Source organism: Cebus imitator, unplaced genomic scaffold (genome assembly GCF_001604975.1).
Source record: "Cebus imitator isolate Cc_AM_T3 unplaced genomic scaffold, Cebus_imitator-1.0 Scaffold51, whole genome shotgun sequence".
In the NCBI taxonomy this organism is placed as follows: Eukaryota; Metazoa; Chordata; class Mammalia; order Primates; family Cebidae; genus Cebus; species Cebus imitator.
Window position 1 is genome coordinate 10,043,426 of NW_016107366.1, and position 12,501 is coordinate 10,055,926.

The 12,501-nt window shown below is 46.3% G+C and overlaps 1 protein-coding gene and 1 non-coding gene across 7 annotated transcripts in view; both read left to right on the forward strand.

Moving 5' to 3' along the window:
• ZBTB8B (zinc finger and BTB domain containing 8B) overlaps window positions 1-12,501 on the forward strand; it is a 33,716-nt gene that overhangs the window by 2,129 nt on the left and 19,086 nt on the right. Inside the window, exon 1 of one of the 6 annotated variants that reach the window (XM_037738263.1) lies at window positions 1,746-5,073. The exons of 1 other annotated variant lie outside the window; for it this stretch is intronic. Coding sequence is in view for 2 of the 5 variants with exons in the window: in XM_017527943.2 (XP_017383432.1) it covers window positions 7,905-8,043 (139 nt within the window). In the remaining 3 variants the exon portion in view is untranslated. Of the gene's footprint in view, window positions 1-1,745; window positions 5,074-5,131; window positions 5,437-7,126; window positions 8,044-12,501 lie in introns of those variants that run through there. 4 more of the 6 variants (XM_017527940.2, XM_017527941.2, XM_017527943.2 and 1 more) reach the window with 4 other exon arrangements.
• LOC119471142 lies at window positions 9,805-9,945 on the forward strand. The gene has a single exon (XR_005200139.1). It is a non-coding gene; the product is annotated as a U4 spliceosomal RNA (small nuclear RNA).

Genomic DNA, 12,501 nt, shown 5'->3' on the forward strand with positions numbered 1-12,501 from the left:
AAAAAAAAAAAAAAGTGTTGCGCACATACTTCCATATTTTTCTACCTGGCTTACCAACTTCTTACCCCTCTGCCCTGCCTCCTTTTTTTCTTAGTTAACAAAAACGCCAAGGCAGAAGGATCACTTGAGTCCAGGAGTTTGAGACCATGAAGACTAGCCAGGGCAACATAGTGAGACCCCATCTCTACAAAAAATGTTTTAAGAATTAGCTGAGTGTGGTGCTGCATGCCTATAGTTGCACCTACTTGGGAGACTGAGGCAGGAGGATCGCTTGAGCCTGGGAGGTCGAGCCTGCAAAAAGCCAAGATCATGCCACTGCACTTCAGCCTGGATGACAAAGTGAGACCCTGTCTCAAAAGGAAAGAAAAGGAATACATGTACATAGTAAAACATTCCATCAGAAAGGTTTAAAATGAAAGGCAAAAGTCCCTCCACCCACTTCTGTACTCCCTCTCCCCAAGGGTGTCTGCTGTTAAATCTTATATAGCCTTCCAGCAAAACATATATTTACCAGCAAAAACGTATACGTATGGGATCAACTATACATTTTGTTTTGCATCTTGCATTTTTTTTTCTTTTAATATATCTTGGTTACTTTTTCACATGAACACAGGGGCAACTCTACACGATTGCGTAATATTCCATTGTGTGACTGTAAAGTCATTGATTTAACTTGTCCCCTATTGATGGACTTTCACATTGTTTCTACTTCTGCGCTAGTAGAAAAACCTGGTGCAACCAACATCCCCAAACTTATTTATTTTATTTGTTTGAGGCAGGGTCTTGCTCTGTCCCCCAGGCAGGAGTGCAGGGATGCCATCATAGCTCACTGCAGCCTTGACCTCCCAGGCCTAAGCGATTCTCCTGCCTCAGCCTTTTGTGTAGCTGGGACCACAGGTGTGCACCACCACACCTGGCAAACCTTTTAAATTTCTCGTAGAGACTGAGTTTTGCCACGTTGCCCAGGCTGGTCTTAAACTCCTGAGCTCAAATGATCTGCTCACCTCAGCCTCCTAAAGTTCTGGGATTACAGGCGTGATTCACTTTGCCCCAGTCCTGAACTTATAATTTTTTAAATTTTGAATTGGAGTCCTGTTCTATGGCCAAGGCTGGAGTGTGGTGGTGCAATGTCAGCTCACTGCAAGCTCTGCCTCCGAGCAATTCTCCTGCCTCAGCCTCCTGAGTATTTGGGTTTATAGGTGTGCACCACCACACCCAGCTAATTTTTGTATTTTTAGTAGAGAAGGGGTTTCACTGTGTTTGCCAGGCTGTTCTCGAACTCCTGACCTCAAGTGATCTGCCCCTTGGTCTCCCAAAGTGCTGACATTACAGGCGTGAACCACTGTGTATGGTCCTGAATTTATAATTTGATGTATTTTGGGGAATATATTCGAATGAGTAAATTTATTGCAATGAATTTGCCAGGGCAAAAGGTGTGTATATTTAAAGCCTGATAAATATTGCCAAATTCCCCTCTGCTGTGGTATTCCAAATTGTGTTCCCACCAATACTGGATATTATCACATTGAAAAATGTGATTTTACCAATCTGATGTTTTCTTTCAGTTCTAAGAAAAAATAAAATGTAGTATTTTTTTCTGTCTCTTGTTTTTCCCTTAGTATTTTGATTGTCAAAGGCAACAGCAGATACTGCTGAGAAGGCTTGGTTGTGTAAGATTGACTGAAAGGATAGAGAGACAGACCCAGGGTCAGGTTTAGCAAGTTTATTTCAACCTGCCAGGCTGACTGCCTCACCACAGGCGGTGAAGGCAGCAGCCTAGCTTACAGACTATAGGGGTTATATAAGGGGTTTGCAGGTAGCTGGGGCTAGTCTAAGAAAAACTGCCTCTTGGTTCTTAAATGCTAACATCCTGCTTAATTGGGTTGCCATCCTGGGTTCGAGGGCCGGGTGTGACCACATCCTGGAACCCAGGCGACCTGTTTGCAAAGCGTGAGGCTGTTTTTGCTGTGAGCTCGGCTTAGCAGGAGAGAACAGGGAGGGGGGTCTATGGGCTTGCCTTGCTGTGACCCTAACATTCCAGCCTTTTGTTATATCTATAAAAGAAAGAGAGAAGGGGTGACATTTGTTTCTAGCTGCTTCATGCTAGGTAGGGATGCTGGTTGGGGTGAGGCTGGCTTGCAAGTTGGTAGTCCTGGAATACCATCATGTTTTGTATTGTGCTGCGAGTAAAGGCTTATAATTGATTGTGCAAAAACTGGGTGAAAAGGCATAAGAGACAAGGGCCAAAGACCAAGAGGAGGAGGAGAGTTATAGCAGGGCCAAGGAGGAGAAGCAGCCAAGGGGCCCAGGAACCGAGAGACCAGCCGGGCTAGGAGGGCCAGGCAGAAGAATTGTTTTCTTTTGTTTTTTTGGGCTCAGTCTTCAAGTCTTTTGGTTGCATCTTGCACTATTCGGATTGGTTGAGATAGAAACACCATTGTTCATCTAGGAAGTCGCCGAGACCTCCTTTTTCGGCGGTAAGTAGATAGAGGCTTCTTTGGTTCTGGAGGACAGCTGCGGCCAGTAGTGAATCTATTTGTGTTTGGTGGTTAGAAATGGACTTGGCCATGTCCTCTATAATGTCTGTAAGGTCTTTGGAGAGGGAGGGATAGTAGGAGAGAGTTGGAAAACCTGGCATTTCCTGTTGCAATGCCTGTAGTCCTGTAGCTATTCCTAGTCCCACAAGCAGAGGTATGAGCTGCACCGCCCAGTGGTGCCAGATAGGAGTGTTGACCAGGATGGGTAAGGATTGTTACCTGGGACTATACTCATTTTTTGGGCTGAGGAATACTAGGGTGCAGGTGCCAGTCCAATTAGTGGGGAGGCAAATATAGGTGGAGGTGCCGCTAAAAAAGAAGACACCTTGGCTTGGCAGACGGAATTGTGTATGTTGAAGAGATGTGAAAATTTGTTGTTCTTTAGGAGCCATACTCCTAACGTCCCTGCAAGTGTGGCTGCAATGAGTGGGAGTAGGGGTGCATTATGAGGGGTTTGAGTGCCCTGCAGTGCCGCATTTTCCCAGTGTAGTAAGAAGCGTTTGGTGTCTACCAGAATCCAGTGAGAGGAGTTATTGGCAAAGAATGGGTGGAGGAGACAGTCTGGAGTTCTAGATGACTCAGTTTCACAGGAGGGCAGCCAGGGATGGAGTTTTAAGCAGGAAAGGTGTGTGCCGTTGCAGAAGCCTGACTTCTTATTAAGGAGTAGGGTGATGTTGAGTTTTGGGGGGCTTGAAAAGCAGAGAGTAGTTTTGAATATGTTTTGGTTGGTATGACCAGCGGAGGGTTTGAGTTGTAAAGTGAAGTTTACACTGTTGGGGGGGCAGGTGGCCTAGGAGGTGGCCAGTTGGGGAATGGCGTAGAAAGCACAGTGGGGCCTGAGAGAGCAGAGCTGTTTGTGTGGTGATGGGGTTTAGTAGAGGCTGAGTTTGATTGATATTGGGAGTAAGGGAGGTGAGAAATGGGTGTAATAACAGAACTGCTTGTCCAGTGGGAGATGGAGGTTTGTTATGCTCTGTGAAGGATTCAGAGAGTTGTATTAGTTGCTATAAATTATATTGGAAAGGCCTCCCTAATTGAAAGTGGGGTGATAGTTTACTCTGGTATGGATCCAGTCTTTTGTGGGAACAGGGATGGCAATATAGACAGTGTCTGAGACAGAGACACAGCCAACAGTTGCTTGCCAGAGCTGGGTTAGACTGGTTTAGTTGGCACCGAGTTGAGTTGAGACTGTGGTGAAGGTAGTGTGCCAAGGGAATGGGGTAGGTGTTGGTGAGAGAGGGGGTAGGAATAGCAAATAAGCAAAGGGTAAGGATGAAGGTAAAAAACTGGACTTCATCTGGGGTGAAATTGCAGAGGGTGCCTTGGAAGATAAGGTCAGCTATCCAATCTAGAAATGGGGAGAGAGTAGGTTCTTTTGGAAAGAACCATGCAATATCCTCCCTGAGATGGTGAAGGAGGAGAATGAAGCGATAAGAAGAACAGAGACAGGGCATAAAAAAAAAAAAGAGGGGGCAGTTATTTACCAGCAATTGTTATTCCTGCTATTAGTGCAATGATTAGGCAAAAAATTATGGCAATGAAGGCTCTCTGCTGTTCCACGTTGAGGGGGCTACAGTATCTATACCTACTGCAAACAAGAGGGTGAGTGAGGCAGCTCCCCTAAGAAGGATGTAGTAAGCAATTTCCATTTAAGGGTGTTATAACACTTGATTTGTAAAAAAGGAGCAGGAACAAATAGAGAGGGGGTAATTTTGCCTAATTGTCTGGTGGCAGTCCCTCTGGATGTAAGGCAGAATCTGGTTGGCCCGAGCATGACGCTGGAGTATTGATGAGTGATTGGCGGGGAAGGAGTAGACGGACCAGTGGGGGCCTCAGGGGCCCGATTTCACCTGGAGAGATGATACCAAGAAGTGTGTCCTGAGAATTTGGCCACCGTGGGGGTAGTGAGGAGAACCTGGAAGGGGCCTTCTCATTTTGGTTTAAGGCTTGTGGGATCAAGGGTTTTTAGAAAAACACATTTTCCTGGGAGTAGGGCCTGGTTAACTGGGCCTTTGTGAGGCCTTGGGAGGGTCCGATTGGTATGTTGGCGGAGGAGGTGTCAGATGAGAGAGAGTGTCGAGGGATATTCTCCTAGTTGATAGTTAGGAGGGGGCCTGTATTGTAAGAGGAAAGGGCGTCCATACATTAACTCCAATGGGCCGAGGAAGATGGGTGCATTTGGGCTGGCTCTGACTCGGGCTAGAGCTATGGGAAGAAGGGAGGTTCAGGGCTTTTGGACTTCGAGAGTGAGTTTGGCTAATTGAGTTTTAAGGATTCCACTTGCCCTTTCGACTTTTCCAGATGACTGGGGTCAGTATGGGATATGCAGGCGCCACTGGATGCCAAGGGACTGAGGCTTGTTGGGTGATTTGGGAGATGAAGCTAGGGCTGTTGTCTGATTGTATGGAGCGCGGGAGACCCAATTTAGGGATGATTTCTCTTCAAAGAATTTGAGAGACTACTGCAGCCTTTTCTGAGGAGGTGGGGAACGCTTCCACCCACCCAGAGAACACTTCCACCCACCCCTTCTATAAGGGTAAGAAGAAACCTAGGTTTTTTGACAGGAGGCATGTGGGTGAAATCTACTTGCCAGTCTTCTCCTGGGAGTGATCCTCTTAGCTGGTGTGTGGGGATGGAAGGAGGGTGGAGGGCCCCTTGAGAGGAAGTTACAGAGCATACATGACAGTTTGAGGTTATGTCCTTTAGTGTGGTAAATAGGTGGGGGGAAGAGAAGTAAGGGCAAAGGAAAAGGTACAGGGGGCATGCGCCGATATAAAAGGACTGGTGAAGAGGTGTTAGAATTTCCTTGGTTTGTTTTTGAGGGATGATGAGTCTTTGATTTTTGACTATCCAGTTCCCTTGGAAGGAGGCTTTTTATTGTTACAATGAAGCTTTTTCGGTGAGAGAATACTGAGGTTGGATTGTGGGGGTGTTGAGGAGAAGAGGGGCAGGGGCAGAGGAGAGGGAGGCTATTTTGCTGCCTTGTCGGCCTTTCTGCCCCTTTTTGAGATTTAATCTGATCCTGTTTGGTGTCCTCGGTAGTGTATAACTCCTGCCTTAGCTGGGATGTGTGTGCAGCTTGAAGGAGTTGGTAAATAAGGGGACCATTAGTGATGGGGGTTCCTGCCTAGAATGGGAGTAGGATACCAAGGCATGATAAGGAAATAGTGTGAGAAGACGGTATTAAATAAGGAACAAGTAAGGGGTCTGGTGGCCTATGGACGTGAGACGAGTCCGTCAGCCTCCATGACTGAGACCTGTGAGGGATGAATTGGTCCTGAGAGTTCAGGTAAAGCTGAGCAGGTGGCCTTGGTATTGATTAAAAAAGAGATAGGCTTACCTGCTACTAACCGAGTTACCCTGGGCTCCGATACAGTAATGGCTGATGCCACCAGGGTCCCCGAACCCTGTCATTCTTCAGCGGCTAAGCCAAGGAGCTATGGGCATGCAAGCGATTCTTCACCTTTTGTCTTGGTGAAGGGGTTGCGGGTTGGAGGTACAGGCTTTTCTGTCTGCCTGTTGAGAGGACAGTTAGACTTCCAGTGGCCTGTCTGCTGGCAGATGGGGCAAGAGTTCTTTGGCGCCTATGAATTGGGGCATGCCCACACCCAGTGGCCTTCCTTGCTACACTTGAAACATGACCCCAGAGGTGCACTGCTATTGGGTCTTTTGTGCCCCTGGGTGCCATAGCCAGGCTGTTTAGGTTGGCTGATGGCTGCTGCTAGAAGCTGATGTTTACCACAATCTCTTTGGGCCTTGTTTATTTTACTTTGTTCATCCCTGTTGTTGAAGACCTTGAAGGCCAGGTTGAGGAGGCCTTGTTATGGGGTTTGAGGGCCACATTCAGCCTTTTTAAGTTTGTGCCGGATATCTGGAGCAGACTGGGAGATAAAATGAGTGTTAAGAACTATATTGCCTTCTTGAGGGCAGGATTAACACAGGTGTATTTTTGGAGGGCCTCTGTGAGGCGGGAAAGAAACTGGGAAGGATTTTTCTTTGCCTTTTGGGAAATTTATTTGAATTTTTCAAAATTTACAGCCATATGGGCAGCTTTGTTAAGGCCTGTCATGAGGCAAGTAATCCTGTGCCTATGAGATGCCTGGCTGGAATCTGTAGGCTGATTTTCCCAGGCCAGCTCCTCTTGGGGGACAGCAGCCACCCCTGTGGGTTTAGTAGGGTCCTGCTGATGGAGGTCATCAGCATGTGCCTGTGCTGCAAGCCACACTCTTTCCTTCTCTTTTGGAAGGATGGTGGAAGAGAGGATAATATAGAGATTATGCCAAGTGAGTTCTTAAGACTACTGAGTAAGATATTTAAATTCTTTAATGTAAGTTTCTAGATTGGAGGAGAAGGACCTGAGGCACTTTTCAATTTGGGAGAGATTGGATAGAGAGAAGGGAACATGAACGTGGACAATGCCTTCTATCCCTGCTGCTTCTTAAATGGGGGGTAAGGGAGCTGGCTGGGGGGGATGCTGGGCCTGGGATTGGGTATGGTGTGGAGATGGAGAGGAGTTGGAGTCAGAAGCGGGGGGATTGGAGAGTGGAGGGGACAAGGGAATAGCTGGAGCTGGGGCGTAAGGCGGAGGTTCAGGGGTCCTGGTGGAGGCTCGGGCCATTGGCGGAGAGGAGGGAATCAGCTGGGTTGAAAGAGGATGGACGCATTGCCTGCCAGGGCTGTGGGAGGGGTTGAGTTGGGTTTTGATCCGGTGAGGAGGATTTGCAAAGTGGAGCAGGACTGACAAAGGGAGGGGGCAGTTGCAGAGGCTAAAGAAAGGCTGAACATAGGGAACCTCAGACCATTTCCCATTGCGGTGGCAGAAATTGTCAAGGTCCCAGAGGATGTTGAAATTTAAAGTGCCATTCTCAGGCTACTGAGAACCATTGTCTAATTTATACTGGGGCCAGGCCGTATTACAATACAAAATTAATCTCTTGGGCCTGACTTCAGACCAGAGACAAGGGTGTCCAGATTTCAGAGGAGGCATCCTAAGGGGGTAGTTTTAGATGGAACAGACTGTGTGGACCCCAGGGTAAAAGACTGGAAGAGGAGGAGGCTGCCAAAGAGAAGGAAGACAGGAGAGAGCATCCTCTGCCCTGTTTCCTTCACCTAAGACAGTGAATTTGGAATAGTAGCTGTTGAATTAGGCATCCCAAGATGACAGGACTGAGGCCCCTGGAGCCAGAAGGATGTTCTCGGCCCAGCGCTGAGACTTTCGGACAGAAAATGGACAGACAGTTGAGGAACCTGGGTGAAGGCAAACCTCTATCCAACTTACCAGCTGGGAGGTGATAATTTGGATGGAGATAACCACAGTTGGCAATAGAGGTCTGGGGTTTCCTTCCTGGGTCTGGAAAAGGGTTCAGGATGGGCAGTGGGGGGTTGGGGGGGGTAGCCTTGGAGCAGGGAAAGAGAGAGAGAGAAAGAGCGGCCAGCACCTACTCTTGTCCTGGGTTTCGGCACCAAAATGTAAGGTTGACCAAAAGGATGGAGAGACAGACCCAGGGTAAGGTTTAGCAAGTTTATTTCAACCTGCCAGGCTGACTGCCTCACCACAGGCAGTGAAGGCAACAGCCTGGCTTACAAACTATGGGGATTATATAGGGGGTTTGCAGGTTGGCTAGGTGCTAATCTAAGAAAAACTGCCTCTTGGTTCTTAAATGCTAACATCCTGCTTAATTGGGTCACCATCCTGGGTTCAAGAGCTGGGTGCGACCACATCCTGGAACCCAGGTTCCCTGTTTGCAAGGCATGAGGCTGTTTTTGCTGTGAGCTCGGCTTAGCAGGGGAGAACAGGGAGGGGGGTCTATGGGCTTGCCTTGCTGTGACCCTAATAGGTTCGAGCAGTGGGAAGGGGTGAGAATGTCAATGAAACCTTAGTCCTATGAAAGTTTTGATTGAGGCTGGGCGCGGTGGCTCATGCCTGTAATCCCAGCACTTTGGAAGGCTGAGGTGGGCAGATCACAAGGTCAGGAGATCTAGACCATCCTGGCTAACAGTGAAACTCTGACTCTACTAAAAAAAAAAAAAAATTAAAAAAAAAAAGTTTTGATTGATTTATTTGGTAATAGCAGAATTTTTCAGATATCTGAAAGTACTTTTTTTAAACCAAAATGTTAACTTTAACTACTTTGGATAGGAAAATAATCCTAAAATTATGACATAACTTCCTTGAGTTTAAAATAAATATTAAGATAGGAATCTTCTTAATGCCTTAGGCCTATCAATTATAGCCCTGGGCTATAATTTAGTGATGTCCTTAGGCCATTTTGAATATGTAGAAGCATTTAATACCCTTAGCTAAATGGCCTCCAGCTGATATTTTGAAAAAATTTCTAAGTATACCTTTTATAGCTTTTTTACTTTTTCATAACTGTCAGTTTTCATTTTTAAGTTTGGCAGTTTACTGTATTTGCTTACAGAGGCTTCTCTCCAGCCTCCTCTGAATTGGTTCTCTACTTTCTAAACTTTATCACTTGTTATAAATACATACAAAGTAGGTATAAGTTGACATTTAATAAGGTTGCAGTAAGTCTTTCATGGGTAAAGCCTGCACAATTTAATGCATAAGCCTTGGATTTTGCCAGTGGAGGGACTCTTTACTGGGGCAATTTCTTATTGGGAAAGGTATTGGTGTGTTCCATTTGTGGAGAGGAAGAGTGGTTAAAGAGCTGTTAGCAGTGGTTTCAGCTGTAGGTAAGCCTTTTGTGATTCCAGTAGAGGGGATGCACTTGGCTATAGGAACCTTTCTAAGCTCAATGGGTCAGTAAGTAAAGGGGTAATAGTTGATGGATGGTTATGTGGTTTTTGTGATGGGGAGGGGAGGGTTTGAGGAACAGGTCAGTATCTCTGTCCTCCTCACTACTAAGTGGATTTTATCCATTTATTTATTTGTTTTGGAGACAGAGTCTCGCTGTATACCTAGGCTGGAGTGCAGTGGGTGCGACCTCAGCTCACTGCAACCTGTGCCTCCTGGGGTCAAGTGATTCTCATGCGTCAGCCTCCCAAGTAGCTGAGATTACAGGCACCTGCCACCACACCCGGCTAATTTTTGCATTTTTAGTAGAGATGAGGTTTTGCCATGTTGGCCACACTGGTCTTGAACTCCTGACCTCAGATGATCTGCCTACCTCGGCCTTCCAAAGTGCTGGGATTACAGGTGTGAGCCACCTGCCCACCCCAAGTGGATTTAAACTTGGTTTATAGCTTATCTACTAAGCGGTTAAGAAAGGAGTATTCCTTTTTTTGCTTAACAAATCTATTTTGTAGCTTTGCGCAGTGACAGTATCATAGCCAATGAGGTTTATCTGAGGCACGATTATTGCTAATTGAAAAATTTTCCCAATACCCCGCGATGACGACTTGACATATAGTCGGCATTGGCAATTTTTGACAGTCTTTATGGAGACTGAATTAAAATATATATATATATATATATTTTGTCCAAATCACTCTGCCAGATACTGTAAGTGATATCAAATTGAGTTAGACATGGCTCATGCTTTCAAAGGGCTTGTAGTTCACCGACAGAGAAGGACCAGGACATAAATCATAAGCAGGAGTTAACCAAGGGTAGTGGAATCAATCAGTTAGGAGTCTCTCAGTTGCATGAAATGGAAAACCCAACTCAGAGGCCAATCGTGGTGGCTCACATCTGTAATCCCAGCACTTTGAGATTGAGAGGCCAAGGCAGGCAGATCACTTGAGGCCAGGAGTTCAAGACCAGCCTGGGCAACATGGCAAAACCCTGTCTCTACCAAAAATACAAAAAAATTAGCCTGGCTTGGTGGTGGGTACCTGTAGTCCCAGCTACTTGGGAGGCTGAGGTAGGAGGATTGCTTGAACCAGGGAGATGGAGGTTGCAGTGGGCCAAGATCACACCACTGCACGCCAGCCTGGGTACCAGAGTGAGACCCCATCCTTCATCTCAAAAAATAATAATAATAGTGTTAAAAAAAGAAAACCCAACTCAGACCAGCTAAAGCGAAAAGGAACTTAATTGGCTTCTGGCACTGCTTGAGTTGGGGCTTCGATGTTGTCCCCAGGCTCCATCAGCCTGAGCTGGGCAGTCATCTTTGTTAGGCTGGTTTCCCTGGTGGTGTAGCAGCAGCATCCTTCACATCCTGCATCCCACAGAGCAGAGACTGCTCTTTTTTGGAAGTTCCAGCAAATGTTTTATTGCTTTTCATTGGCTCTGAAAGCCACATGGCCATCTCCGAGCCAATCACTGTGGTCAGAGGGTAGGATGCGTTAATTGCATTAGCCTACATTATAGTTTACATACGTGGTGCTTGGGGATGGCACCAGCTTTATGCAAAGCATATTGGCCAATAATGGGGGAAGGATGCTTCCATCAAATCCAAAAAGGGCACTAGAACCAAAAGAATGGGGAATGCATGCTGGCTAGCCCAAGAATCCACCAAATACTTCGGTGTAATGATGATAAAAGGAGACCAGTCTCATTCGTGATCAGCCTGGGCAACATGGTGAAACCCCGTCTCTACTAAAATACAAAAAATTAGCCGGACATGGTGGCATGCACCTGTAATCCCAGCTGCTCGGGAGGCTGAGGCAGGAGAATCGCTTGAACCCAGAAGGCGGAGGTTGCAGTGAGCTGAGATCACGCCATTGCACTCAAAGTTCTGGATTGGGACACTGGAGACTCGGTGTGGTAGCTTCTGCTTGTAATCTCAGGACTTTGGGAGGTGGAGGCAGGCTTGAGGCACAGAGCTTGAGACCAGCCTGGGCAACATAGCATGACTGCCATCTTACAAAATAATTTTTTTTTAATTGGCCAGACACAGTGGCATGCACCTCTAGTCCTAGATCTTGGGAGGCTGAAGCAGGAGGGTTGCTTGAGCCCAGAAGTTTGAGGCTGTAGTGAGCTATGGTTATACCATTTGCACTCCAGCTTGGGGAGCAGACCAAGACCCTGTCTCTAAGAAAGAAAACCAGTTTCGACCGGATGCGGTGGCTCACGCCTGTAATCCAAGCACTTTGGAGGCCAAGGTGGGTGGATCAGCTGAGGTCAGGAGTTCAAGACTGGCCTGACCAACATGGTGAAACCCCGTCTTTAAAAAAAGAAAAAGAAAACCAGTTTCAGATTGCTACACTAAAGACTCAACTACTTCTTTTTTTTATTTCTTATTTTTGAGACACAATCTTCTCTTGGTCGCCCAGGCTGGAGTGCAGTGGTGCGATCTGAGCTCACTGCAACCTCCGCCTCCCAAGATCAAGCAGTTTTCCTACCTCAGCCTCCCAAGTAGCTGGGACTACAGGCGCCTGCCACCACGCCCAGCTAATTTTTGTATTTTTAGTAGAGACAGGGTTTTACCATGTTGGCCGGGCTGGTCTCAAACTCCTGACCTCGGTTGATTTGCCTGTCTTGGCCTCCCAAAGTGCTAAGATTACAGGTGTGAGCCACCATGCCCGGCCTCAACTATAATTCTTAGATGTGGATATTTTCTATTCTATATTTTGAACCTTGAAGAAAGTAGAATATAGTAAATTCGAGCATTGGCTCTGGAGGCTAATAGACCTGATTTTGAGACCTGGATCTGTTACAGCTAGATCATCTCCTACCCTCAATTTCCTTATCAGCACAAGGGAAACAATATTAATATTTACTTATAAGGTTTTTATAAAAATTCATTGAAAGAATTCATGTAAAACAGCACTGTGCTCACATGCAGTTAGCTATAGTTATTTTTGGTTGTTTTTCATAAATTAACTCAGTTGATAACCTCTGATTTTTGTTAGAGCCAAAGCAGCCATTATTATCATTATTATTATTACTATTATTATTATTTTTGAGACAGAATCTCACTCTGTCGCCCAGGCTGGAGTGCAGTGGTGCGATCTTGGTTCACTGCAGCCTCCACCTCCTGGCTTCAAGCAATTTTCCCACCTCAGCCTTCCTAGTACTTGGGATTACAGGCCTGGCTAATTTTTTTTTTTTTTTTTT